The following is a 26,371-nucleotide window of genomic DNA, read 5'->3' as shown; positions in this document are numbered from 1 at the left end:
TATCCTATCCTATCCTGTCCTATAATATATATTTATATGTTTGATTATGTATGTATAACAATGTACAACCAAAGATATAAGCAATGAGATTGAATGATTGATTGAATGACATTGAGGGCCACGTGCCTCTACAAATACGATCAACACCCAACACATATTCAAACAGCTCCCCACAAAGTGTTGATCACGATCGTGAATAGATTTTGGGGCCAAGGTCCAAAGGGGACCACGTGGAGGCCCACACACACTTTTTTATTTTATTGTCCGCCGGGTGTCGTAGCATTGTCTGTCAGTGCAGCTGGAGTGTCTGGCTGCGAGGCACCTGGTGTCGATTCGGGTGTTGCCGCTGCGCCTGGTGTAGCCGCAGCATTGCTCTTGATGCTCTTGCGTGGCTGCTTGGTAATATTGACAAACTGGGGCATTGCTGGAACTACTCCGGCAATCGTATTCCTATTGAGCTTTCTCTTGCCTGTAGACGATGGTGTATCTGTAGTTTGTTGTTGTTGTTGTTGTACTGCTGATGGTGTTGATGGTGTTTGCGCCATTGCTAATGATGAAGATGATGATGATGAAGTTGTTGTAGTTGTGGTGGTAGTTGTGGTCTCTGATTGTGCAGGAATATCAGCGTTGGATGATGAGCTGGTAGTCAGGTCTGTCGATGAAGTGATGTCTTCCTCATGCACAATTCCATCCTCGTCCTCCATGACCTCGTTTGGAACGTCCATGTTCTCCTCCTCCTCAATGCCACCCTCATCGTCAGAGTATGTGTTCTGGGAGTCGTGTACATCGAGTCTCTGTTTCTTCACAGCGTGCGTCGTCTGCACCTCTGTGTCAAAGGATGAGTCGACGCCGGTCTCGTCTCCCATGTCCTTGCCCTCCTCGTCCTCCTTTGACTCGGACATATGTTCCTCTGTCTGTGATGGCGAATCAATCATCGATTGATCATTGATTGGTGTGTGTGGTGGAGATAGAGTATGCTGATCCGTCTCTGAAGTTGGGGCAACAATAAGTTGTTGTTGCTGTTGTTGAGTCTTTGTGGAGTCCATTTCTAAAGCAGCTTGCTGCTCACCACCTGTAGCCATGACGGGCGAGTCAATCTGTGTTGTGGCTGTGCTTGTGATGGATGTGGCTGGAACTGTGGATGGTGTTGGAACAAAGACAGCTGGTATGGCAGGTGCTGGAGTGGTCGAGGCTGTCGATAGAGTTGGGGAGAAAATGGATGGTGTTGGTGTAGGTGTTGCTGGTGCAGGTGTAGGTGTTGCTGCCAATGGCGCGGGTGTTGCTGGTGTTGAGGCCGCTGCGAATATTGAGGGGGCTACCTTGTTCAAGAATGTGGACATTGCAGGGGCAGCCTGCTTCTTAAACTGGCGTCTGATTGGTGGCTGTTGTGGTGACTGCTGAGAGTCGACAGCACCCTGAAGTGCTGGTGCAGCCACAGGTGTCGATGGTGGCACAGGCGCGGCCGCTTGCTTCTCTGGAGTGGGCAACGGGGATGTAGGCGCCGATACCGGTTGTGCTGTGGCAGGTGCCTTTGAGCGCATCTCATACACCTTCATCTTGGACTTCATCATATCATTGGCATCGGTGGCCTCCTTCAGCAACTTCTCCTTCTCGCTCAGTGTCTTGGTGAGCGTCTCATTCTTCTCCTTTGACTCCTTGACCATCTTGAGAAGGTTCTGTTGCTTCTTCTTGTGGTCCTCAATCTTCTTCTCGTACGTCTCGTTGGCTGAGCCGTGCGTCTGCTGGGCGGCTTCGAGTTGCAGTCTCTGCTGGCTTAGGGAGTCCTCCAACGTCTTCTTGGCCGTCTCCAGATCGGTCTTCTCGTGCTTCTGTGTTTGGATGACCAGCTGCGCCTTCTTGGCCTCATCCTTCCAGTGCTTGGCATGCTTCTTCACCTCCTCGAGCTGCTCGATGTGGCTCTGGTTCTCCTTGGTGAGTGTCTCATGCTGGACCACCAGTGTCTGATGAACCTCTGGGTCGATGCTCTGATACTTGTGAAGCAGCTTCTCAACCTTGGTCGACCAGTTGCTAATCTCAATGCGCTGTGCCTCAATCTCGCCGGTGAGGACCTGGTTCTCGCGCTCCAATGAACGTGTCTGCTGAACGAGCGGTACCAGCTTCTCCTCCATCTCCTTGTGACTGGCATGGGCGATCTTGAGCTGAGCCTGCAGCTTGTTAGTCTCCTCCTTTAGCATGATGTTGCTCTCGCGGAACAGGTTCATCTGGTCGAGCTGCTTAAGGACCTCCTCGTGCTTGCGTGCGCTAAACACAATGTTCTTGAGATGGTCTTGCTGCTCCTGCAGCTTCTGTGTGAGAGTCTCGATCGTGCGCTGGTTCTGTTGGGTGGTCTGGCGCAAACGGCTGTTCTCCTGTGTGAGCGACTCGTTGCGCACCTCCAGTATCTTTTGCTCGCGCGCCTGAACCTGTGTAAGCTCGCGAAGATTGGCAATGAGCTTCTCCTTCTCGTCCATGCCGGTATTGTCCATCGAGCCCGACTGTGCCTGGCCAATGAACGCGGTCATCCTCTCGATCTTGGAAGACTGCTGCGAGATGGTGTCGATCTGTGATTGGAGCAGCGTGTTCTGATGCTTCATGTCCTTTATACGCTCCTCAAACTCGGTGATCTGTGCCTTGAGCAGGGTCTCTTGCTCGAGCCACGAGCGTTGTGTCTCCTCGAACGCGCCAACGCTGCTCTCCATCTTGGAAGTGAGCGAGTTGATCATGTGCTTGGCCTCCTGCAGCTCGTTGCGCAGTGCTGGCAGAATCTTGATGTCCTCAGCGTGTAGCATGAGCTCGCGCTCGTAATTCTTGGTGGCTCGCTCGGCCATCTCTGACTGGATCGACGCCTCCTTGACCGCCTGCTCTTGGGCCGCCTGCAAGGTGTTGATTGTCGCAAGAAGAGTGTCCTTCTGTGTGGTGAGGCTGTCGCGTTGTGCGACGATCAGGTCGATGTCCTGCTTGTGAGTGGACGAGAACTGCTCGTACTTCTCCATCTTGACCGACTGTTCCTTGAGCTGCTCCTGCAGGCTGGCGTTGGCCTCCACGACCTCCTTCAGCTTCTCCTCAAACTCCAGCTGCAGCTTGGTGTTCTCCTCCTTTAGCTTGGTCAGGTCGCTCTCGCTGGACACTGCGATTGACTTGTAGTGGATGACGTTGTCCTTCTCCTGCTCGAGCGACTCCTTGAGACTCTCGATCTCGGAGCGCGCCAGCGACAGGTCCAGACTGGTCACGGCGTTGTTGGACGACGCCTCCTGGCTAGCGGCGTTGCTGGATGATGAGGGCGCACCGGCGGCCTGATGCTGGCTCCTCTCGATCAGTGCGTTGAATCGCACCTCGGCATTGGCGAGTTGGGACTCGAGTGATGTGATCCTCTGCTGCTGAGTCTGATCGACGATCTTGGACTTGAGGACCTTCTCCTTGAGCTCGGTCACCTCCTTCTCCTTCTTCTCGACGCGCTCGCGCATCTCGTTCAACTGATGGTTCTGATTGAGGGTGTTGTCCTTGTTCGCCTGGCGCTCGTCGTCGAGCTCCTTCTTCATCGCGAGACGGCTGGTCTCCTGTGAGTTGATGTCGTTCTCCAGCTTGCGACGCAGCTCCTGCTCGGCGCCCTCCTTGGAGAGGTTCATCGAGTTGATCGTGTTGAGTATGTTCTCCAGGTTGATCTTCTCGTTTGACAGCCACTTGTTGCTCTCGATGAGACGCAGCTCCGACGACTTGATGATCTCATTCTCGCTCTTGAAGTTGGCTACCTTGGTCTCGAGCAGGCGCGTCTGTTCTTGCAGATGCGAGATGGTTGTGCGGTTCTCCTCCAGCGTCTTTTGGTGCTTGACGATGATCTGCATGCACTCGTTGTTCTTCTCGCGGTACGACTCGACGTCCTTCTTCTGGGACTCGTACGTGCTCGTCAGCATCTTGGTGCGCTCCTCCAGCAGGTTGTTTTGACCCTGCACCTGCGCCACGCTCACCTTGAACGAGGTGTTCTCCTCCTTGAGCTTGTCGATCTTGGCCATATTGTCTCTGTCGTTGGCCTTGCGGTCGGCGGTGTACTGCTCGTACTCGTGCTGAAGCTCCCTGAGTGATTTCTGCAGGCGATCAATCTCCTTCTTGTCCTCCTCGCTGTTGTACGACGCGGACATGTGTTGTTGCTGTTGCTGGTTGGGGGACTTGGAAGCACCACCAGTCGACTGCTTGCCAAATGGCGATGAGCCAGAGCCAAAGAGAGACGACGCCGACATGGTCTTGACGGGCGATGAGATAGAGTTGTCGCTGGCGTACAGGCCAGACTGTTGCGAGAGGTTCTTGTAGTGATCGCGCTGCTTGACCAACGATTGGATGGCTTCGGCCTGTCGCTCGCGCGACGAGCGCAGCATCTCGAGCTCCTGGATAGCCATCTCGAGCTTCTTGTCATTCTGGTTGTGCGAGGCCATCTCTTGGCTGAGTCGTCTGACGCTGCGCAGCAGCTCCTGGTTCTTGACCTGCAGCTCCTCGATCGTGTTGAATGTGATCAATGAGTCAGGTATAATCTGATCGATCTCTGATGTGGAGAGTGTCGACGACGAGAGTGATGAGCGCCTCATCTGCTCGGGAACGAGCGATGGCGACTGTGCCTGAACTGCTGCCACGCTCTTGTTGTTGTCCAGTGCCTCCTTGAGAAGGTTGCGCACCTGCTTTTGCAGGTCGTTGGCCTCTTGTCTCAGCTTAACATTCTCGGTGGTGATGGTCGACACCTTGAGGGAGAGGGTGTCCTTCTCGGACTGCAGCTCCTGGTATGTGTTGAGCAGCTTCTCCTGAGTCTTGAGCAGGCGCTGGAACTCGCGGTTCTTCTCGTGTATGATTGGGGCCTTCTTCTCGACCTCGCGCAGGACGTGGTCCAGGTTGTCCTGTAGGAAGCGCTTCTGACGGCGCTCATTGAGAGTGATCTTGGCAAGGTCGTCGTAGCGAACGACCATGTCGAGCAGCTCGCGACGCATATCCTCGCGGCTGCCCAGACTGGTGACCTCTTGGATGCGGCGCTTGGTGGGGTCCGATAGCACGGGCACGTCCATCTGCGACAGATCGGGTGTTGCGGCGTTGTTGTTGTTATTGTCGCTGCTAGTCTTGTACTCATCAAACTCCTTGCACACGCGCTGGTAGTTCTCCTCGAGCGAATCGTAGGCGTCCTCCATCTTCTTGTAGGCATCCTCGTGTTCCTTGCGCAGCTTGCGGTCGACCTCCTTGAGTGAGTCGATCTGGGACTGCAGGGTGGTGATCTTCTTGGTGGCGTCCTCCTGGCCCTCCTTGTATAGCGTGACCAGACGCTTCTGCATCTCCAACTCCTGCTCAAACTGTGCCAGGTTCTGTGCGCGCTCATCCTTCATAGCCTTGATCTCGCGCAAATGTGTCTCAATCGTCTTCTCATACTCGTCCTCTCTGTCCTGCAGTGACGCCATCTGCTTCCTCACTCTGGCGTTCTCATCAGCCAGCTGCTCAGCCTTGCTAGTCATCTCTGAGAGGTTTGATTTCTGATTGATCATTGATCATTGAGTGAGTGAGTGAGTGTTAGTCCCTGCCCGCCTCGGCCGCGACACCATGCTGTCCTCGAGTCGAACTTACAAGCTCCTTGAGGTCGACGTAGTAGGACTGGGTGTGCTTGCGACAGACTTCGTCCATGTGCTTGTTCTGGGTCTTGAGCTCATCGATCTCTTGCTTGAGACGACGGATGAGGTACTCGTTGGATGTCTTCTCGTTCTCGAGTGTGAGTAGTTTGGACGACTGCTCGGTCTTGGACTGGATCGACTCGTTGAGACGCTCGGTCAACTTCTTCACAGTGTCGGTCTCCTCGCCCAACTCTCTCTGTTTCCTCTCGATGATATTATGCAGTCCCACCTTCTCCTGATGCAACTCATCATACAGCTTGCCCAATGTATTAGCTCTTGACTCCTTCTCAATAGACATCTGTCTAAACCTATGTGACTCCTCCAATAGTTCAGCATTCTTTTGGCCTGTTCAAATGTTAGTATCCCTGGGCCAATCAATGGACCGATTGATCAAACACATACTTAGTTGTTGTATCTCATCTCTGAACCTTTGATTATCTTGATTGATTGTATCATAATCCTTTTTACAGTTGATATAGTTGGTCTCAAGTTGTTGGAATAGTTGTTCTGTTTGATTGATTGAATGAGTGATGTGTTAGTGATTGATTGAATGATCGATTGAATGAATGAATGAAGGTACTCACCAGCATTTGTAGAATCAACTGATTGCTTAGCAGACACAGTCTCCAACTGTTGTAGCAGTTGTTTGATCTTTAACTCTGCCCTTGAGACTATCTGTAAAGGTTGTTGTGACAGCTGATTGAACTCATCCCTTGTCATGAATGAGCAACTCCAAGGAGTTATAACACTCTGTTGTTGTTGTTGTACTTCAGTCATTATCTATCTATATCTATATATAAATACATATACATATACAACAACTAATACAACTAACTACTATATGTATGTTTATGTAATAAGATGAAAGCGAATGAATGATTGATCGAGTGGCGCCTCAAACCAAATTTGATGTTCAAACTTCAAAAAAGTGCCAAGTCTGCAGTGCGTGGTCATCGCGAGGGTTGTGCATGCTTGAGGATAATTCATCCTTCAACTCAATCAATCATCATACATATACATACATACATACATACATACATATACATACGTACATATTCATACCCAGTATAATAATATAATTATATGATGTTTGGAACAGGCCCTTCGAATAATTCTTCATCTTTGTTTGGTTCGACGACAACTGCGACTGCTACTCCATCGACTGGTTTGTTTGGTGGCAACTCGTTGTTTGGTAATACAGGCGCAGGTGCAGGTACAAGTAGTGCATTGACATTGTTTGGTGCTTCTGCTGGTGGTGCAGGTGCAGGAGGTGCCGGTGCAGTTTCGAATACAGCACCTTCTACACTCGCATTGTTTGGCGCCAACACAACAACAACACCACCACAAAGTACATCGTTGACATCAGCAAGTAGTCTCTTTGGTGGAGCTGGCCTCGGTGCTGGTGGTGGTAGTGGATTGGGCGCATTGACTAGCGCGAGCTCTGGTGCTGGTGCAGGTACTGGCTTGTTTGGTGGAATGTCGACGACTACAGCTGCACCAGCTACAACAGGCTTGTTTAACACTGGTTCATCGACTGCTCCTTTGACAACAACAGCTACAACAACACCAGGAGCTGGCTTGTTTGGTGCACAAACAGGCGGAACGTCTGCATCAAGTCTGTTTGGAGGCACAGGTGCAACAGGCACATCAACAACAGGTACCTCATTGTCACTACCCAGCACAACACCATCCTCAAGCCTCTTTGGAGGCAATGGACTGAACGCCTTGGGATCAGCCGCAGCATCAACATCAACAACAAGTGGTGGCCTATTTGGTGGTGCTGGCACATCTAGCTTGGGCTCTGGTTTGGGCTCAGGCTTGGGATCAGGCTTGGGAGCAGGCACGGGAGGTCTATCTTTGGCATCGAACACATCAGCTGCGACAACTTCAACTACACCCCCAATATCACTTGGTGGAGGTCTGCCAACTGGTGGTCTGTTTGGTAACACAGCGGCATCAACAACATCAACGACAGCTCCAGCTTCAGGTCTCTCGCTTGTCGGCGGCGGCCTTTTTGGCACAGGATCGTCATTGACTTCGAACATATCGGCGCCATCAACAACCCCTACCACCTCACTCCTGGGAGGCACCACCGCCGACGCCTCTTCAACCACAGCACCAGCTACATCGAGTCTTCTTGGTGGAGGTGGACTGTTTGGCAACACAGGCGCCTCACTCACATCAGCAACAACACCTTCGACTGCAACTGCTGCACCAGCTACAACAGCCCCTTCTACAACATCCGGTGGCCTCTTTGGCACAGGCTCTTCTTTGACGTCGCTCACAACACCCGCATCAACAACTTCAGCCCTCGGCGGAGGAGGCCTGTTTGGACCAGGCGCCGGAACAGGTCTGTCGCTGGCATCAACTGCCGCACCCGCGTCTACATCAGCCACAATTACATCAAGCCTGTTGGGCACGACCGGTGGACTCTTTGGAGCCGACAAGCCAGGACAAACATCAACCTCACTCATTACGCCAACAACCACAGCCACCTCAACCTCAACACCCGCGACAACTGCCCCCGCCACTACTACACCAGCCACTGCCACGACAACCTCGCCATTGACAACATCGATGTTGTCCAAGCCCGAAGAGGTCATTGAAATCAACGAGAGCAAGGTTCTGGAGCAACTCTTCAATGAGTGGAGCTCAGAGATCGAGACACAGACACGCGAGTTCTATCATCAAGCCAAACAGATCTATCAATGGGACACATCAATCATGGAGAACTCACAAAAGGTATGTGATGTCAATCACTCAATCACTCAATAACTCAATCATTTACTCACTCCAATCACTCAATCAATCACACAATAGTTGAATACACTGATGGAAACAGTACAATCAGTCAATGCACAACAAAAGACACTGGAACAAGTGATCAGTATTATCAATGATCAACAATTGTTGTTGGAAAAGTCGTTGAACGCACTGGACGACAAGATCAAGTCCAATCCAAGAGAGAACGAATCATCATCCGACATTGAAAGAGAGAGAATGTATGTATTATCGATCATTCGATCATTCAATCATTCCAACACACATGCTAATCAATCAATCAATCATATTTAGATACTATTCCACCAAGAAGATTGATGAGGACATTGCTGGAATTGATAACAAACTTCAAACCATCGTTAATAAGATTAATCAGAACCAATCCAATGAGCCCAAAGACCAGGTATGTTGTTGGACAAGTCGCCAAATAACACAGACCATATTTACTAACTCAACATAATTACCAACAATCAGAAACAACAAATTGTAAAGATTCTCAATGATCATTTGAATGCACTGCAATGGTTGGACAAGGGATCCAACATACTCCAGGAGAATCTGAGGGAGATTGAGGAATTGGAGAACGAACTATCCATCAGGAGAAGATTCTAAAATGATCAATTTGAACTGGAACACGCGGTCTCATCTCACAATAAATAAATCAACTACATTCTTAAAATACACATATTCATTTATTCGTCTTCTTCTTCCTCATTTAGAAGTGTTGTCATCTCACAACTACTACTTGGAATATCAATAATTATTGTTGGTTCTATGTCTATTATTTGATGAGGTTGTTGTTGTTGTTGTTGTTGTTGTTGTAGTGGAAGTTGATTTTGATGTTGATGATGATGATGTTCTTTTTTAACAATCCTTGGATGCTCAGGGCAGAATATATTTATCTATAATGGAATATTATTAATATCATTATTATTAATATTTTGTTTAAACATACCTTTGTTTTGAATTCCAATAATGACGGTGAAGTATAAATAAACCGAATATTTCTTGATCTGTATTTCCATGTAAACTCTTTTGCTCTTTCTTCCATTCTTCTCCTTGACTATATATATTTATAATATTAAATTAAAGAAGGTGAATTAGTAAATAAGAGAAAGGATGATTGATCATAAAAAGTACATACATCAGATGATTCACGATGTATTTGTATAAATCCACCTATTGTTATTACAATCCATAGACCAGCCATAGATATCCACCACATATTTATAAAGAGTACCATTACCAAAGTGATCAACGTACCAAAGAATAGAGCTGAGAATGATGTTATTATCCAACATAATATCACCTTTTGATTAGGCCACATAGTATTGAATTGATCTACAATTGATTCATATTCATCTTGACCAATATAATGTCTAATCTCAACTGGGTACTCTTTATCAAATTTGGACTTTGAACACAATCCACCTAGATCTTGGATTTTAAATACTCTCATTATTATTATTATCTCTCTCTCTCTCTCTCTTCCTTGTTCTCTATATATATTATCTATCTTTAAAAGTTATATTGATAAAATTTGGAGTTGGATTGGATCGATCAAAAAGTTATTTCAGAACTTGAACACACAACAATCAGTCTTGGATTCCCAAGCGAGACCACACCTCATCACCCCACCCCAATTCCCGAAAAGACGAACTATTTCGACCTTGAAAACTACAACCATCCTGGCTTTCCAATCACTCATACTATTGGGTTTTAAGTAAAGAGGAGATAATGTTATAACATCGAGAGGGTAACATAATTGGACAAATTGAATGCATTTATTATTCTGCATTAGTGCATAGTAGTAGAGGTAGTAGTGTGCTGTGAGTGGGTAGGTAGGTTGGAGGGTAAGCTTAATCGTCATGGTGATGATTGGAAGACATTCTGTTCTGATAGCTGAACGAATGACTGATGATCCTGAGTGGATAGTCATCTGAACTGACATGATTGGAGCCATTATTGTTGTTGTCCAAGAGATCATGGACAGAGTGTGAATTGCCAATGTTGATCTTCTTCTCAGTGGTGGTTGTGGTGGCCGTGACTGGCTTGGACTCGTCGTCAGGTGAGATCTGTGGACTGAGTCCTGCATTCTTACGCAGTATCTCAACAATCTCCTTATCATTACCATTGTTGTTGCCATTGTTGTTGCGCTCGGCAATCTCCAATGCAATCTTGACTGATGCACCCTTTCCAATGAGATATCTTACAAAGTTGATCTTGCCAGCCTTGGCAGCAATGTACAATGGTGTGAAGCCTTGCTCGTCGCAATCATCAATGTCGCCATTGTAGTTGTCAAACACGAGCTGGCCCATCATCACCGTTCCCCATTGCACAGAGAGATGGAGTGAGTTTTGTTTACAGTCCGTCTAGATTGATTGTTTGATCAATGTTAGTATGCTTGAACTGATCGAGTGTATGACTCAATCTCTTACCTTGATATCCAATGACGCCTTGTTCTTGATCAATATTTTTACAGTCTCCATTCTTCCATCTCTGATGGCATAGTGAATGGGCGAGAGACCGTCGTGGTCCTGCTTGTTGGCGTTGGCACCGCGCTCCAATAGATAGGAAACGATAAGGTCGTTGCCCATGAGCGACGCGGTGTGAAGTGGCGTGTGTCCGTCGCGATCAGTAGCCTCGAGCTCTGCGCCATATCGTAGGAGTAGTTTTACAATGGGCATGTGACCCATGATGGCCGCGTGATGAAGAGGCGTGTAGTTGGCCGAGTCAAACACGTGGGACTTGGCCTCGTTCTCCAGAAGAAGCTGGCAGATACGGTCGTAGCCCTTGAGTGCGGCGATGTGCAGTGGGGTCTCGCCCGACGTTTGTAGACGAGTGGAAACTTCGGCGTGGTTCTCCAAAAGACAGCGCACGATGTTGATGTGGCCACTCTTGCAGGAAGCGTACAATGGGCTGACACCATCGTCGTTCTCCAAGTTGGGGTCGGCACCATGTTGCAAGAGATACTCGACAATGTGTAGGTTGCCCAGCAACGACGCCGCCAGGATGGGTGTGTTACCTTGGTTGTCGCGGATGTTTGGATTGGCGCCACTGTCGACCAATCGTCGCACCTGGAACTCGTAGCCCAGTACAGCTGCTGTGAACAGCAGTGATAGGCCTCTCGTGTCCCTAGTGTTGACGTCGATCGAGTTGGGATCGTCCGGGTTGTACCTTAACAAGCCCTCAGCATTGCCTGGATGAAGAAGAATGCGATTCCAAATTGAGGCCACTGATGGTGACTTGTCTGCCACGACGATCTTGGGGGACGACTTTTGGAATTGCAAAGTCGGGACTTGCTGTTGTTGTTGTTGTTGAGGCTGCTGTTGCTGTTGTTGTGTTGGCAACTGCTGTTGCTTTGATGGCAAGTAGGCACCTTGCAGAGCGTCGTAGAGCTCCTCGGTGGATGTTCCAGTGAGGATTGGCTTGAACTCCATGTTACGAGCCTTGGCTCGACGGTTCTGGAACCAAATCTGAACGGAGCGTGGTGTCATGCCTAGCTCGATCGCCAACTGATTCCTTAGATTAAGGCTTGGATGTTGATGAGCAATGAATATCTTCTCCAAAATCTTTAGCTGATCAGGTGATGTCCTCTTCCTCTTCTTCTTCAATGAATCTTCATCATCATATTCTCCAATCATACTTGATAAAGTTTCCTGTAATATATTGTTGCTATTGTTGTTGTTGTTGTTGTTGGTGGTGGATGTATTAAGTTGTTGTTGTTGTTGTTGTTGTTGTTGTTGTTGTTGTTGTTGATGTTGTTGTTGTTGTTGGTGATGGAGTAGTTGTTGTTGATAAAGTTGTTGTTGATGCTGTTGGATTTGTTGTTGTTGTTTCTGTTTGGCAGAATAATAATCGATTACTTTGCTCTGTTGTTCTCTCTGTTGTTGTTGCTGTTGTTGTGATTGAGTTGTTGGTGGTGAATGTATATTATGGTATGGTGATGTGTTGGTGTTGTAAAGTGGAGATGATGATGTTGATGTTGATGATGAAGATGATGTTGATGAACTTGGATTATAATTTCCATGATGATGACCAATGTAATTATGAGGATTATGATGATGTGGTACTCTTTCTGTCAGATGTCCATAATGATGATGATGATGGGCATATGTTTGATGATGACCCTGCATTGGATATCCAAAGGGTATTGAAGCTGCTGCCCCTGCTGGGTTTGTAGCAAAGTGTGCAGGTGCCACTCGCTGAGACATGTCTTCTTTCTTCTTGTTTTAAATTTGTTTGGAATGGAGAAATAAATCGAATGATCGATTGATCGCGATTTTGTGAATATTAATTAATTAATGTCTGGATAATTAATTAATTATTTAATAAAGATTGATTGAATTAATAACTATATATTATATACATATATCTATAAAGTAAGTAAGTGTACGTACTAGAGGGAGAAAATTAATTATTCACAAGTACTGCAGCAGTGTTGGGTACGCTTGTTGTTTGTTGTTGTTGTTGTTGATAATGATGATGGTTGGTTGCTTCGTTGGAATGTGTGTGATTGTGATTGTGATGGTGATGGTGATGATATTGGGGTAATGAATGAATGAATGAAATGAATGAATAAATGAATGGACTGTGGCTGGCTGGATGTAACGATGCTGCTCTGATGTTGTCCAATTATTGGGGTTAATTAATTAAGCAGATGCTGATGTTGTTGTTGGGGTAATATTATTTTGTTGATTGATTGATTGTTTGATTGAATGCTGAGGTTAAGTGATTGAGTGAGTGAGTGTGATGTGATGATTGATTGATCGAATTTGTGATGGTGTGTATGCGTGTGGTTATTGCGTATTGTGTGTGTAATAGAGTGATTGTATCTGTATACTTGAAATAATAATAATAATAATAATAATAATAATATTTAATTAATATTTGATTGAATGTGTGTGTGTCTGTGTGTGTGTGATTGATTGAGTATGTGTGTGTGTGTGTAATGTATGTGTATGAATGAATTAGAAGGGGAGGATGTGAGATGTAATAATGTTGATAACTACCCTACCACCACGACCACAAACCAACAAACACTACCACAACCAAAAGAACAGTTTAACCATATTCACTTTGTTGGCGGTCTGGTGATGTGATACAAGAGCTGGTGGGAGGGGGGTGAATGTTGTTTGCGTTCATGCTCCAAACCCCCCCAACAAATCACTCTCGTCAAATTAATTAATTTATATCTGGTTAGTTTTTGTTATTTATAGTTTTTAAAACATAGATTGGGGGTTATTATTATCAAATTAATTTTAAAATGTTAATTAATCTTTCATGTTTTTTGAACAAGTTGTAAGTTTTGCAGTTTGGAACCTTCAAAAAAAACATCAAACCCATCAAGATGAACTTCGAGCATTCATTCTGGATCTTTGACCGACATTGTGTTTTTCTTCTCAACCCTTATTCTGGCTCAGTCCACAAATATCATCATCATCATTATCAACATTTATATATTATCGTCATCATAATGTTAAGGATTAGTAGTATACTTAGGTCAAGTGTTCGCCCGACTGAGATCAAGGTCGCGGAGAAGGGAAGACGTTTGAATCTACTCTTTGATGATGGCAAACAATACTCATTGCCTGCAGAGTACCTTCGTGTCGAGAGTCCCTCAGCCGAAGTACAAGGACATCATCCATCTCAAAAGAAAGTATGTTATGGGATCATTGATTGTTCGTTCGTTCGTTCATTCATTCAAACAAACATCGCTAATCAATCAATCACATATTTGTCAGGTTGTGGCAGGTAGACGATTCGTTCGTATTATTGGATGTGAGTCTGTTGGCAACTATGCTATTAGATTGATATTTGATGATCTGCATGAGAGTGGAATATATAGTTGGGGTGCATTGTATACGTTGGGCGCACATAAGTACTCTACAATGAAGAGATATCTCAACTCTCTAAAGTCACTTGGCAAGTCCAGAGATCCTCGTGTTCACACTGCATCATCATCAACATCAAAGACATAATCCTTCCAAGGAGGGAGTGTGATCTTGGACATGAACAACTGCATCACTGGACCAGTTGGCATGTCAACTTCAAATACTTTTACAAGACTGTCTTGTCCCGCGGATCACCATCCACTCATAACTCGTTGTGACACTATTACACTCACAAGTAATAAGTTGTCCGACAATTAACATATATCTTGATGTTCAGATATATGTGTGGTGTGAGCTGTGTTGGTGATGGACAAGTAATCGACACCACTCACACGCTCACACACTCACTCTCGTAGTTATGGAAACTGTTGTGGATCACACCAACAACACACTCACTCGTCAGTGTCCTGATATGGGTATGAGCATGGTCATTGGCGCGAATCATGTGACCAAGAGTACCTTTCAGCCATCCTTCCCTGCCACACTCATCCAAGCTAATGACAAATGGACCAATGCTTTATTGCTGGCAACTTGGATGGATGGATGGCACTAGGTGGATTCCCCGATAAAACAATAAGACAACACTTCCAGATCTCAATCTCAATCTCAACAATACACCAATCTTCCTTCATTTTTAAAGTTAACTATCTATACGAGAACAAATATGTTAGTTCACAAGCAGTATTTTATTGCCAATAATGTTGGACAGTTCAGTCCTGTGTCAACTGGAACATCCAGTCCACAATGTCCAGGTAGTCCCAATGTCTATTTCCCCAAGGATTCATTAGTAAAGATTGCCAGTCGTCATGCTGCACAGTCTGCTGACCGACCCAAAGTGCCAGTCTACCTCAACAACCCATTATTCGCCAAGAAGAATACCAATGACTCTGACGTCTTCTAATCAATCATTCAATCAATCTAATGAATGAGATAATGTACATAACCTATCGATCGAATAAAACTATAATTTAATGAATGTATGGGATGGATGGATGTCCGCGAACAGTAGTCCAGGACTTACTACCAAGCTTGTTTATTTATGGGATAAGGACTAGTTAGAACATGTTGTAGGAGTTGGATAATAATGAGAGTTGGTTGTCGATCTCGTTGGGGGTCACTCCAAGTGACTGCGCAACTAACTTCTTGTCCTCCCTGGATAGCGCATGGTATTGGTGTAGTAGGTCGCCATTGAGAATGGATGGCAGCGGAGTCTGTTTGTTGTGAACGGTGACGTGGACGTCCTTGGCACGATGTGCACGTGCGTTGAGGCCGGCCACCTGGGGCAGCAGGTAGAGTCTTGATTGCAGATGTTGGAGGAATTGGAACTTGTTGAACTCCATTGGTACCAGTGCGTGGATGGCACCATCCAGCGTGCCAAACAGTAGCATGTGTTTGTCGTTCTTGGTCGTGTTGTCTGAGCTGCGGATGGGTGTGCGCACAAACTTGGAGGTGCTGGCGTCGATATGGTAGGACGAGCGATGCAGCAGCATCTTGCCCTCGAACGAGCCCTTGTCGGTGGGGTCGAACGAGAGTAGATTGAGGTTCTTGTCCAGGTCGGAGGTGATGATTGACAGCACCTTGTCATTGATTACAAACTCGCTTGCAAACACACTGGAAGATGGGTCGTAGTCCTTGCCCAGCAGCACCAGAGTCTTGCCCTCTTTCAGACGGAAGAAGCTGACGCCCTTGTACATGTCGGCGATCAATATGTAGTTCTTGACGGTTGTTATGCTGATGACAAAGACCTGTGTATCAAAGAAGGCCACACCAGTAAGCACACCCGTCTTGAAGTGGTTGACGATCATCTTGGGTCCGATTGTCATGATCAGCATGCCACACAGACCGGCCAGCGCTGTGACTGGTCCCTTCTGCTCCTTCTCGTGAAGCAGGTTCAGACGGAACTTCTCCTTGGGTGCCTGTTCTTCGTCGCCATCCTCGTTGGCTGTGGTCTCCTCGGTCTGGAGCTCTCGATGCGATACGATCTCAAAGATCAGGATGCGACCCTTGCAGACTGTGTCCTCGCCCAGCGTATACGCAGTACCAACGCACAGGAATGGCTTGAGCTTGATTCCATCGGCATCTTGCGACTTGAGCTGGATGATCTTTGCCGTGAGCACCGTCTCCTTCTCACTCATCGAGAACGAGTCGACGATGGTCCATTGGCGTGCTGGGTCCAGCAGCTTCACCTGGAACTTCTCCTCGAGCACCAATGGCTTGCGAGACTTCTCCTTCTCCTTCTCCTTCTCCTCGTCTTCGTCAGTCTGTGGCGCCTGGGGATACGAGATGATGAGCACGTAGCACTTGGACTCGGGGTGGAAGGAGATCTTGTGGCAGGTCATGCGCAGCGCAATCTTCCTGATGGCCCACTCATTCTCGTAGTTCATCTGTTTGGATAGCTGGTTGATGCGGAACACACCCTTCTCAGTGAAGTAGACAAAGCCATGTGCACAGTTGACATTGTGGAAGGGTGTGAACGAGGTGACGCCCTCGTTAAAGTTCATGGGATGACGTCGCAGGTAGTTCTTCTCGCCAAACAACCACATTGGTGACTTGCCACAGATGAACACTCCACGCTTGTTGGATATATTGTCAAAGCCAATGATCTTGCGGCAATAGAATGGTTCGTCCTGGCCTGCCACATGTGACCTTGTCGAGCTAGCCTGACTTGATGACGACACCTTTGTAAAGCGTACCAAGTTCTGGCCTCTATTCATCTGATCAGGATATTTAAATGCTTTGTATATTATATGTTCGCCATGTTCATTCAATGCCTTGTAGTTTGATGTGTGAGGGTAAGGGTTAGGGCAAGGGTAAGGGTTGAGGGTTGAGGGTTGGACTTACAACAAGGTATGGGGATGCATGCTGGGAGCTGGAGATATAATGAATGGCTATCTCTACGATCAGAGGGAAGTCTGTTGATGAGGAGGACTGTTGATTCGATGATGATGAGGACGACGATGACTTGCCACCACCATTCGCATGCAGGAATAGTTGACTGGATGTGAAGTGATTCATCTGCAGGCCAAGTGTCTCATACTCTCTATTTACATTGACGGCTGAGTATACTATCTCCTTGGTCTCGAGACAGTAGATATCCATTGTCGATCGCCTGTTGAGCAGGATCATGTAGACTTGAGATGTGTTCTCATTAAAGAATGGCGTATCCTGCAGGTCTTGGAAGAGTGAGCATGCCACGGTGAAGTCCTTTGGCGCTGGGAATGAGTACTCCATCAATTGATGAACACCAGAGTTTCCCTTCAAAATGGCAATCGTGCCATCCTTGTGCAAGACCAACACATAAGGATCAATCACATATGCTGTCCTAATATCCTTCATTGGTATCTCTTGAGTGATGTTTGAGTCTGATCGTTTTGATTGATTGAGAGTCGTTAGTATGGATCATTCCAGGGACTGTCTATCGATGATACATACGTCCACTTAACAACTTGATGCCAGTGGGATAGACCAGCACGATCCTCTTGCGATTGAATATGCTGCCGATGGTGATGGTGGCGTGATCGATCTTGCCAGGGATTTCCTTGAGCTCCTTGCCAGTCCAGAAGATAAGTGTCGTGTTCTCTAGTGAGGCAAAGAGGTATGTGTGCCATGAGTTGTCCAGAACATCAGAGTCGTGAGTGCGCTTCTTTTGTGCGCCGGGTGCTGAAGGATCGTCCACGCAGACGGCCCATGCCTGACGCACTCCAGCCAGCTCGAACGTGGCCACAAGCTCAGGGCGGACACCATTCTGCAAGATTGTCAATGCACCATTCTTGCCATGGCCACTGCAAGACACCAACTCTAGATTGCGCTGTTGGTATGATTCTTGATTTGACACACTTGCCGAGTCGTAGCTGACGCCGGTGATCATGTCACTGATTGGTCCAATGTTTGTAATGTGATCGCAAATGTTCAGCTGATATGATTTGAGTTGATTCTTCTTCTCATTGAATATGTCGTCATCGTCGTCGTCTTCCATCGCATCACCATTCTTGTCTTTGTTGTTGCCAGTGTTGCTCTTGCTATTGTTGTTGTTCTTTTTGTTGAGATGTTGTTGCTCTTCATCATCAAACATATCAAACACTTCATCAGACTTTTGTTTCTTATAAGGATTGCTTAGATTCTCCACATTGTCCGTTGACTCGACATCAATCACCTTCTCTGTGTATTGCAACAACAATGAATCTCCAAGTCTCGAGCCCAAGAATAACAAGTTGGAAGTGAGTACACATATCTTGGATTATGGATGTAACATGTTAGCAATCATTCATTCATTCATTCATTCAATCAAAGGGACTTACAGATGAGGATAGGACACTTGCACCTGCCTTGGTAATGTTGATACGTTGTACATTCCTGCCATCAGAGGCCAAGTGGAAGATAAGCCTGGGATTGGAGAATGATTGAGTAATGAGTATGATTGATGAGGTAGTTGAGTGCCAGGACCTGGATATACATACAGCTCACCATTCTTTAGTGATCCAAGTAATCGATCAGACTCGAGGAATGTGAATATTGAACAATCGAGTGTAAAGACGAGGTTGGTGGAGTCAGAGTCGATGGGGAATTGGAAGCTGTCACCAGTGTCTGTGTTGGCATACTCGTTGCAGCCAAGACCATAGCGTGATGTTTGATTGCAATAGAACATGATGTTGGGAGTGACCACGACTGCGCCGCCCAGCGGCTCTGGCACCGCCACCAGTCGGTAGCAATTGTAGGGCATCGACTCGATCGACCAAATAACGGGTTGCTGTCGCTGCGATATATTCAACTCGACGGCCGTCAGCACGTTCGTAAACTTCTTGGTGCTAATCCTGCTGGTCCACGTCTGGCTGGGCTCGTGCAGGAACAGGATGGTGGGCTCGTAGTAGCCGTGCAGGAAGCACAGATCCTTGACATTCTCGATGCCCAGACTGTTGAGGCTGATGATGTAGCTCTCCTTGTTGGCGGCGGTGCCGCCCGTCTGCTCGTCGTCGTCATCGTCCTCGTCTAGGATCGACGAGAATGACTGGCGAAAGGGCAGCACGGCAATGTGGCGGTCGTACACCAGCATCACAGCACAGCGCTGTTGATAGTCCACCTTGATCAACGGGGGGTTGGTGAATGACTCGCGACCATTCTTCAAGTCGACTCTATTCTCATAAAAGTGCATCGAAGAGATGTCCAACTGTTGAGTCTCTGGATTGTAGTTGAGTATCGATACCTTTGCATCGCGGAATGATAGTATTATAGAGTCGCATGAGCTATCTGGTAGTCTAATAACATTGAGTGATTCAATCGATGCGAATAAGTTGACTTCAATACTAAGTTCAAGTGTTGGTTTTGTTGTTGTAATGGTTGTTGTTGTAGATGTCGATTGATTGTTGTCATCAGAGTTGTTGTTGTTGTTATTGTTATCATCATTGCTTGTTGATGTAGTTGTTGTAACACGATCATAACGTATTGTATAGACTTGTAATAGTGTTGTCTTTGCAACAACTAGATTGACATGATCGTTAGAGATGAGGTTGGCCTTTACACAATGCTCTACACCTGTTGGAGGTCGCAGTTGCTTTTGAAATAGGTATGTATTCATCTTCTATATAATATATGTGTGTTTGTTTGAACAAAGAGATAATAATATGCTTGTTTGATTGAACACGGTTGTGAGGGTCTTCTGATGAACTTGTCACTGAGGGGGCTTTCGGAAGTTCGGAATGGGGCTCAAAGAACATAAAGATTGGGCTCCACCGGGAATCGAACCCAGACCACTACCACCCAAAGGTAGTATTGTACCATTCAACTATGGAGCCATTATGTTGTTGCTAAGAAAACGAGTAGTATAAGAGCCTAAAAAATAGGCGAATCAAAATCTTAATTATTGAGATTCATAATGGATCTCATTATAATCCCCAGAACATCAAGGCTCCATAGTTGAATGGCAACGGACCGATGAATATACTTCATTGATGGAAATCAAAACCACATGTATACTATTGTGACGAAGGTAATTGTCAGTTTTATATGGTATAGTGCCAAAGTAAAGGACTTGCCTAGGTATACTTGGGATAACTAGAACAAAATATATTTTATTATTTTAAAAGTAATTCTGGTTGTACTATCCAATTGGAGAGAGGGCTAGAAAGAGAAGGTTTGGATGGAATATTTATTTAATCAAAATATTTTAATATTAAAGATTATCAGTTGGATCTTTATTGACTTGAAATTCAATTAAACTATTTACACTTCATCAGATTTTTAGAATACTCTTCTGAAGTATTCAACTGCAATGATTGATTGATGATGCAATTTCAACTTGAGTAGGAAGAAGTTGCAATTGTATATGCAAAGATAATTATGATTGATTGAACTATTGATTGATAGATTGATTGATTAATTTGAAAGACGCGTCGTGATACCGATTCCTGTTATAAATTCAACGGACCAATGTCGAGTAGTAGTCTGTGTGTCGAGTCAAAACCTCCGTCTCCATTTATACGGACACCATCTTCCTTCACCTTTATTCATCCATTCATCCATTCATCCATTCATTGGAATAACAATAACATCAGATCACGTCAACACCAGCCCTGCCAAAACTCTGCAAGTGGCCCCTTGTTGATTTTTTTCATTTTGACAACTCAAACGTCCATTGGTTAGTTCTCCATTTGGAAAACCTTTTCAAGATAAAATAGATTGGTGATACATCTTTCGGTTAGACGAGGTTCCCACTCAACCAACTTGTATTGTATTGAGTCTCTCAATAAACAATCCACATTGAGTCGATAAGATATCTATCGTTCCCATAGCTGGACCCAACATCCTCATCCTCCTCCTTCTCATCATCTAAAGTATGGGTGTGATGATGTTGTCGGTAGTCAACCGTCAAGAAATGGATGGCCCTGCCCTCTCCAAGGGTTGGTTAAGTCAAAGATTGTTATAATATTACTTAAGTTTAACACAAACCCCGAGTCCTGTAAGAGTGTGTGAGTGAGGGTGAGTCGTTGAATTACAATGAATACCCCACTCTTCGGCCTCGGTCAGAGCCTAAGCCTAAGAACTAACTCTAAGACTCAAACTATAAATTGGTATCCTGACTATCTTCATTCTACATTTAATATATAGATTGTGTGTGTGTAATAATAACAACAACTAATATTATTATTATTATTATAATAATTATTATTATTATCTGTATATTAAATTAAACTAAAAATAATATTCAATCAAATCAAAATCAAACAAAAATGCAATCAATTAAAATATTATTAATATTTGTATCATTATGTATATCATTAAATATTGCCCAACAAGCTGGTACAATGACACCAGAGGTACATCCACAAATGACTTGGCAAAAGTGCCAACAGGGTGGCCATTGTGAACAGGTCCAAGGAGAGGTCGTCATGGATGCCAACTGGAGATGGGTTCACAGTGCCCAAGGAACCAACTGCTACACCGGAAACCTGTGGAACGAGCAATACTGTCCAGATGATGTGACCTGCGCTGCCAACTGCGCTCTAGATGGAGCCCAGTACGAGTCCACCTACGGAGTCACCACCCAGGGTGACGCACTCCGCCTCAACTTTGTGACCCAAGGCCAAAACAAGAATGTTGGATCCCGTCTCTACCTGATGGCTAACGACTCTGATTACCAGATGTTCCAGTTGCTCGGCCAAGAGTTCACCTTTGACGTCGATGTATCCAACTTGCCATGTGGTCTCAACGGTGCCCTCTACTTGGTATCGATGGACTCTGATGGAGGTATGGCCAAGCACCCCACAAACAAGGCTGGTGCCAAGTTTGGAACTGGCTACTGTGATGCTCAATGCCCAAGAGATGTCAAGTTTATCCAAGGTCAGGCAAACTCTGAGGGATGGACCCCAACTTCAACCAACAGTGGACTTGGAGGTCATGGTTCGTGCTGTGCCGAGATGGACCTTTGGGAGGCCAACAGCATGGCTACCGCCCTCACCCCACACGCGTGTGACACCCCGGGCAACGTGATGTGTGATGGTGACAAGTGTGGAGGCGCCAGCTCGACCAACCGTTACTCTGGCACCTGTGACCCAGATGGATGTGACTTCAACCCATACCGTATGGGAAATGAGACCTTCTTTGGACCAGGCCTTACCGTCGACACCAAGAAGGTTGTCACCGTTGTCACCCAGTTCATCACCGACGATGGTACCCCAACTGGAACCCTCACCGAGATCCGTCGTTTCTACGTCCAGGATGGCAAGGTGATCCCCAACTCCCTCTCGATCGTTGAGGATGTCCCAGGCAATGTGATCAACCAAGAGTTCTGTGTCCAACAGAAGAAGGCCTTTGGCGACGTTGACTCTTTCAACCAGCACGGTGGTCTCAAGGCTATGGGCGAGGCCATCCAAGGTGGCATGGTCCTCGTCATGTCTCTCTGGGATGACTATGCAGTTGACATGTTGTGGTTGGACTCTAGCTACCCAACCAATGTCCCAGCCAACCAACCAGGTGTTGCACGTGGAGGATGTTCTACCACCTCTGGAAGTCCATCGTACGTCGAGAGCCAGTACCCCAACGCCTACGTTGTCTACTCCAACATCAAGGTCGGCCCACACAACTCAACCTTCACCCATTAATCGAGTTGACAATGCCATTCATTCATCATACCCTCCCACCCATCATCAATCATGATTTATAATCCAACTTTGGACACTAATAAAACAATTGTAACAAGTTGTATCCATTCAATTGGATCATGATCAACACCAAGTATAATGAGATAATGTACAATACATTTATTAAATGTTATATGTTATGGGATTATATCAATATGACTGTCTTGACAAGATACTTTGTTGTTGTTTAGTATGTGTTGTGGACAATGAATGACAAGTGTTGATATTGGACATTTGGACCAACATGATGATGATGGAGAATGACCACCAACTTCCACTTCCACATCCACATCTCGAGTTGACATCATCATATCAATGTCTGATCCATTGTCATTTGATGATTGATTATAATTGATCCCTGTGCTACCCTCCAAGAACTGCCTGTTCATGATTGGTTGCTGGGTATGTGATGCTTGGGAATTCTCCAAAGTGTTGCATGTTGACTGGCCACCCTCGGCAACATCCACTCCAATCTCTTCATATCGATTATTACCTGATAAGTGTACCATTGAAATTGACCTCTTGATGTTGTCCAAAGGTGTCAATTGAATGACACCTGGTGTTGACGACTCTTCATAGTGAACACCATTGTATTGGGATGATTCCACACCAACAATAACATTGTCATCAGAAGGTACCACAAGTAGATCATAATGTATTGATATGTTGATCAACTCTCTATGTCTGTTCTTCCATGGTTTGTACAACACTGTGATCTTATTCTTATTCTTGCCATTGATAACTGATTCCAAGTGACTGCCATACTGGTCCTTGGTCTCTGTTGATGATGATTGATTACCAAGTGTGTTGGCGATCACATCTGTAGATGACTTGATTGATGAACCTGATAGTCCAATGGACGAGTCGATACCAACAGGTGTACCATTATTGGCGAATGATACTGAAGGTGTACAGATCACTTCAGGGGACAATCCTCCACATCCACCCCCATCAGCAGTCTTATCACCAACCTTGCTAATCCAGAACAGATCATTATCAAACACAATGATTGTAATGAGTACATTATCAGTGTCTGCCATCTTATTTATGATATCCAAAGTGTATCTGTCCAATGGATGTGATCCACCCATGTATCCAAGCAAGATCCTTTTGAATCTCTGTGGGCCTGGAAGACGGTGTGACGAACGATCAGTAAATATACCAACTGGACACATTGAATGATTTAGTAACTGATCTTGAAGGTCATTGAGTTGAAGTTGATCAACCTCCAAACATGGACGGCTACCAAGTACAATCAATCTTGCATTCTTGGTCGAAGAGAATGATGTTATCTCTGATGCCAGGCTATCAGAGTCCGCGACAATTCCATGGATCGACAACTTTAGTTTCATTTGATTGCGACTGTACTCCACGAGACTGTTGAGCGACGACTTGGCATCCTTGCGAATGGCATTCATAAAGTCTGAAGGACGCTCGCTGACCTCAGAGATGGGGAGTAGATACAGCTTCTTCAACATCTTGCGACGGATGGCTGTGGCCGTGGTGCGATCACTAATCACAAATCCAAGGTCGACCATCGCTTGACCAATGTTGAGCTGTGATGTGCAGAGAACTACAGTAAAGTCATCTGGATTGTTGGCCTTGAATCGGTTGGATACTGTAGAGATAAGGGGACTTGTCATCAGTGTTGTGATGATGGCCATCAGCACGAGGATACCAAACACCTCAGCATTGATGATACCAAAGTCCAGTCCAAGATTGAGTACGATCAGTTCGACAAGACCACGAGTGTTCATCAGTATGCCAACGGAGAGTGAGTCGCGCTTGCTTCGACCCAAGAGGAAGGCCACCACACCCGATCCCACGACCTTACCAAAGGTCGCGCAGCTGACGATCAGCAGCACTCCAAGCCATGCCTCGCCAGTGTTGAGCGTTGACAAGTCGGTCTTGAGTCCCGAGATCACAAAGTAGAGTGGCAGCAAGAAAACAAGGATGAGGTCTTCAATCTTCTCTGTGATTGATTGATTGAATCCGCCTTCCTTTGGTATGATAGCACCAAGTGTGAATGCCCCAAACATTGCATGAATACCAATGATCTCAGTGGTCCATGATGCCAAGAATAGTAGGAATACTATACAACTCATCAACAAGTGTGATGGAGATGGAGGGTGGTCGGCAGCTTCACTAGATTGATCACTACTAGATGATGGTACTCTCCAAAAGTGTCTAAGTGTCCTTGATAAGAGAGGCCGGACCAAGAACAGCATGACCACGACGAATCCAGCTGAACCCAACAATGTCCATAAAGTGGCCAACGAGTCACCACCTCCCACCAAGCTAACTGACAAGCCAAGCAATATCCATCCACATATATCATTGATCGCTGCACATGAGATTGCCAATATTCCAACCTTTGATTATGTGGATGTGTAAGTTATAGGTTAGTGATCAAGTTTATGATTGAGCGATTTAGTGATCGACGAGTGATTGTGAGTGGAATCATTCCCTCGAGTGATATAGCGAGTGATCGAGCGATTGAGTGATTGAGTGATCGAGTGATCGAGTGATCAAGTGATCGAGCGATTGAGTGATTGAGTGATCGAGTGATCGAGCAATTGAGTGATCGAGCAATTGGGTGATTGAGTGATGGAGTGATGGAGTGATCGAACACGAATCATTCCTTCGTGTTCGAGTGATATTATGTTTGATTGAAAGACGGTCATGTGATTGAAGGTTGGGATGAATCCAAAACGATGAACTTACAGGTGTGGATAACATTTTTTTGGCGGTTAGAATACGAGCAAGTACTGGAAAAGCTGTGATACTGAGTGCTACTCCCACAAAGATACCAAGGGAATAGGTCCATGCTGCTTGTTGAATATGTGCCAGATATACAGATGATGCAAGACCGAGTCCAAATGGTATAATAATGCTTGCACAACTGATCATTGCAGATTCTTTAACATGTGATCTGAATAGTGAAGGGTCCAATTCAAGTCCAATAATGAACATAAAGAATAATAGACCAATTTGTGCAAACATGTTCAAATAGGTCACTGATTTGGCTGGGAATAGTGTTGAACTGAAGTGAGGCACCTTACCTAATAAGGTAGGCCCCAGTATTATACCTGATATAATCTCTGCAATCACTGGAGGTTGTTTGATCTTGGAAAATAACCAAGATGTCATCCTAGATAATGCCAATATCAACATGCATTGTACCAAGAATAGTGCAACATCTGTTGCCAAAGGTCCATAAACCATTATAACTAAATATTATTGATTAATTGAGAGTGATTGAGTATGATTGAATTGATATTTGTACAAGTTGTTTAAAAAATTAATAATTATAATGATTATGAAGTTGATGTTTGGATGATGAGAATGGAGAAGAGGAAAAGGAGCTGGAAGAATGAATGAAAGAATAATTTATAAATCTTGTTGTTGTTGTGATAGTAATGACATT

At 45.6% G+C, this 26,371-nt stretch overlaps 6 protein-coding genes across 6 annotated transcripts; 2 read left to right on the top strand and 4 right to left on the bottom strand.

Moving 5' to 3' along the window:
• Window positions 1-257: 257 nt before the first annotated feature.
• Window positions 258-6,413, bottom strand: SAMD00019534_115970 (hypothetical protein; the record flags this gene model as incomplete). Its single annotated transcript, XM_012893284.1, has 4 exons — window positions 258-5,501; window positions 5,593-5,981; window positions 6,039-6,143; window positions 6,221-6,413. The coding sequence occupies 4 exons, from the start codon at window positions 6,411-6,413 to the stop codon at window positions 258-260; spliced, it is 5,931 nt and encodes a 1,976-aa protein (XP_012748738.1).
• A 309-nt stretch (window positions 6,414-6,722) lies between these two features.
• Window positions 6,723-9,029, top strand: SAMD00019534_115960 (hypothetical protein; the record flags this gene model as incomplete). The annotated part of the gene is made up of 4 exons (XM_012893283.1): window positions 6,723-8,378; window positions 8,457-8,638; window positions 8,712-8,820; window positions 8,892-9,029. The coding sequence occupies 4 exons, from the start codon at window positions 6,723-6,725 to the stop codon at window positions 9,027-9,029; spliced, it is 2,085 nt and encodes a 694-aa protein (XP_012748737.1).
• A 1,247-nt stretch (window positions 9,030-10,276) lies between these two features.
• SAMD00019534_115950 (hypothetical protein) lies at window positions 10,277-12,631 on the bottom strand (the record flags this gene model as incomplete). The annotated part of the gene is made up of 2 exons (XM_012893282.1): window positions 10,277-10,789; window positions 10,856-12,631. The coding sequence occupies 2 exons, from the start codon at window positions 12,629-12,631 to the stop codon at window positions 10,277-10,279; spliced, it is 2,289 nt and encodes a 762-aa protein (XP_012748736.1).
• A 2,741-nt stretch (window positions 12,632-15,372) lies between these two features.
• Window positions 15,373-19,874, bottom strand: SAMD00019534_115940 (hypothetical protein; the record flags this gene model as incomplete). Its single annotated transcript, XM_012893281.1, has 5 exons — window positions 15,373-16,185; window positions 16,219-16,809; window positions 17,745-18,542; window positions 18,610-18,694; window positions 18,769-19,874. Coding segments are annotated over 5 exons (3,393 nt in total), but the record flags the coding sequence as incomplete, so codon positions are not given.
• A 1,699-nt stretch (window positions 19,875-21,573) lies between these two features.
• On the top strand, window positions 21,574-22,899 carry SAMD00019534_115930 (hypothetical protein; the record flags this gene model as incomplete). The annotated part of the gene is made up of 1 exon (XM_012893280.1): window positions 21,574-22,899. A coding segment is annotated over one exon (1,326 nt), but the record flags the coding sequence as incomplete, so codon positions are not given.
• A 188-nt stretch (window positions 22,900-23,087) lies between these two features.
• Window positions 23,088-26,172, bottom strand: SAMD00019534_115920 (hypothetical protein; the record flags this gene model as incomplete). The annotated part of the gene is made up of 5 exons (XM_012893279.1): window positions 23,088-23,515; window positions 23,555-23,722; window positions 23,744-25,060; window positions 25,091-25,322; window positions 25,666-26,172. Coding segments are annotated over 5 exons (2,652 nt in total), but the record flags the coding sequence as incomplete, so codon positions are not given.
• Between the last annotated feature and the right edge of the window lie 199 nt (window positions 26,173-26,371).

This window comes from Acytostelium subglobosum (assembly GCF_000787575.1).
Source record: "Acytostelium subglobosum LB1 DNA, scaffold: scaffold33, whole genome shotgun sequence".
Taxonomy (NCBI): Eukaryota; Evosea; class Eumycetozoa; order Acytosteliales; family Acytosteliaceae; genus Acytostelium; species Acytostelium subglobosum.
Note: the sequence above shows the minus strand (reverse complement) of the source record. Positions and strands in the feature narration are given on the sequence as shown.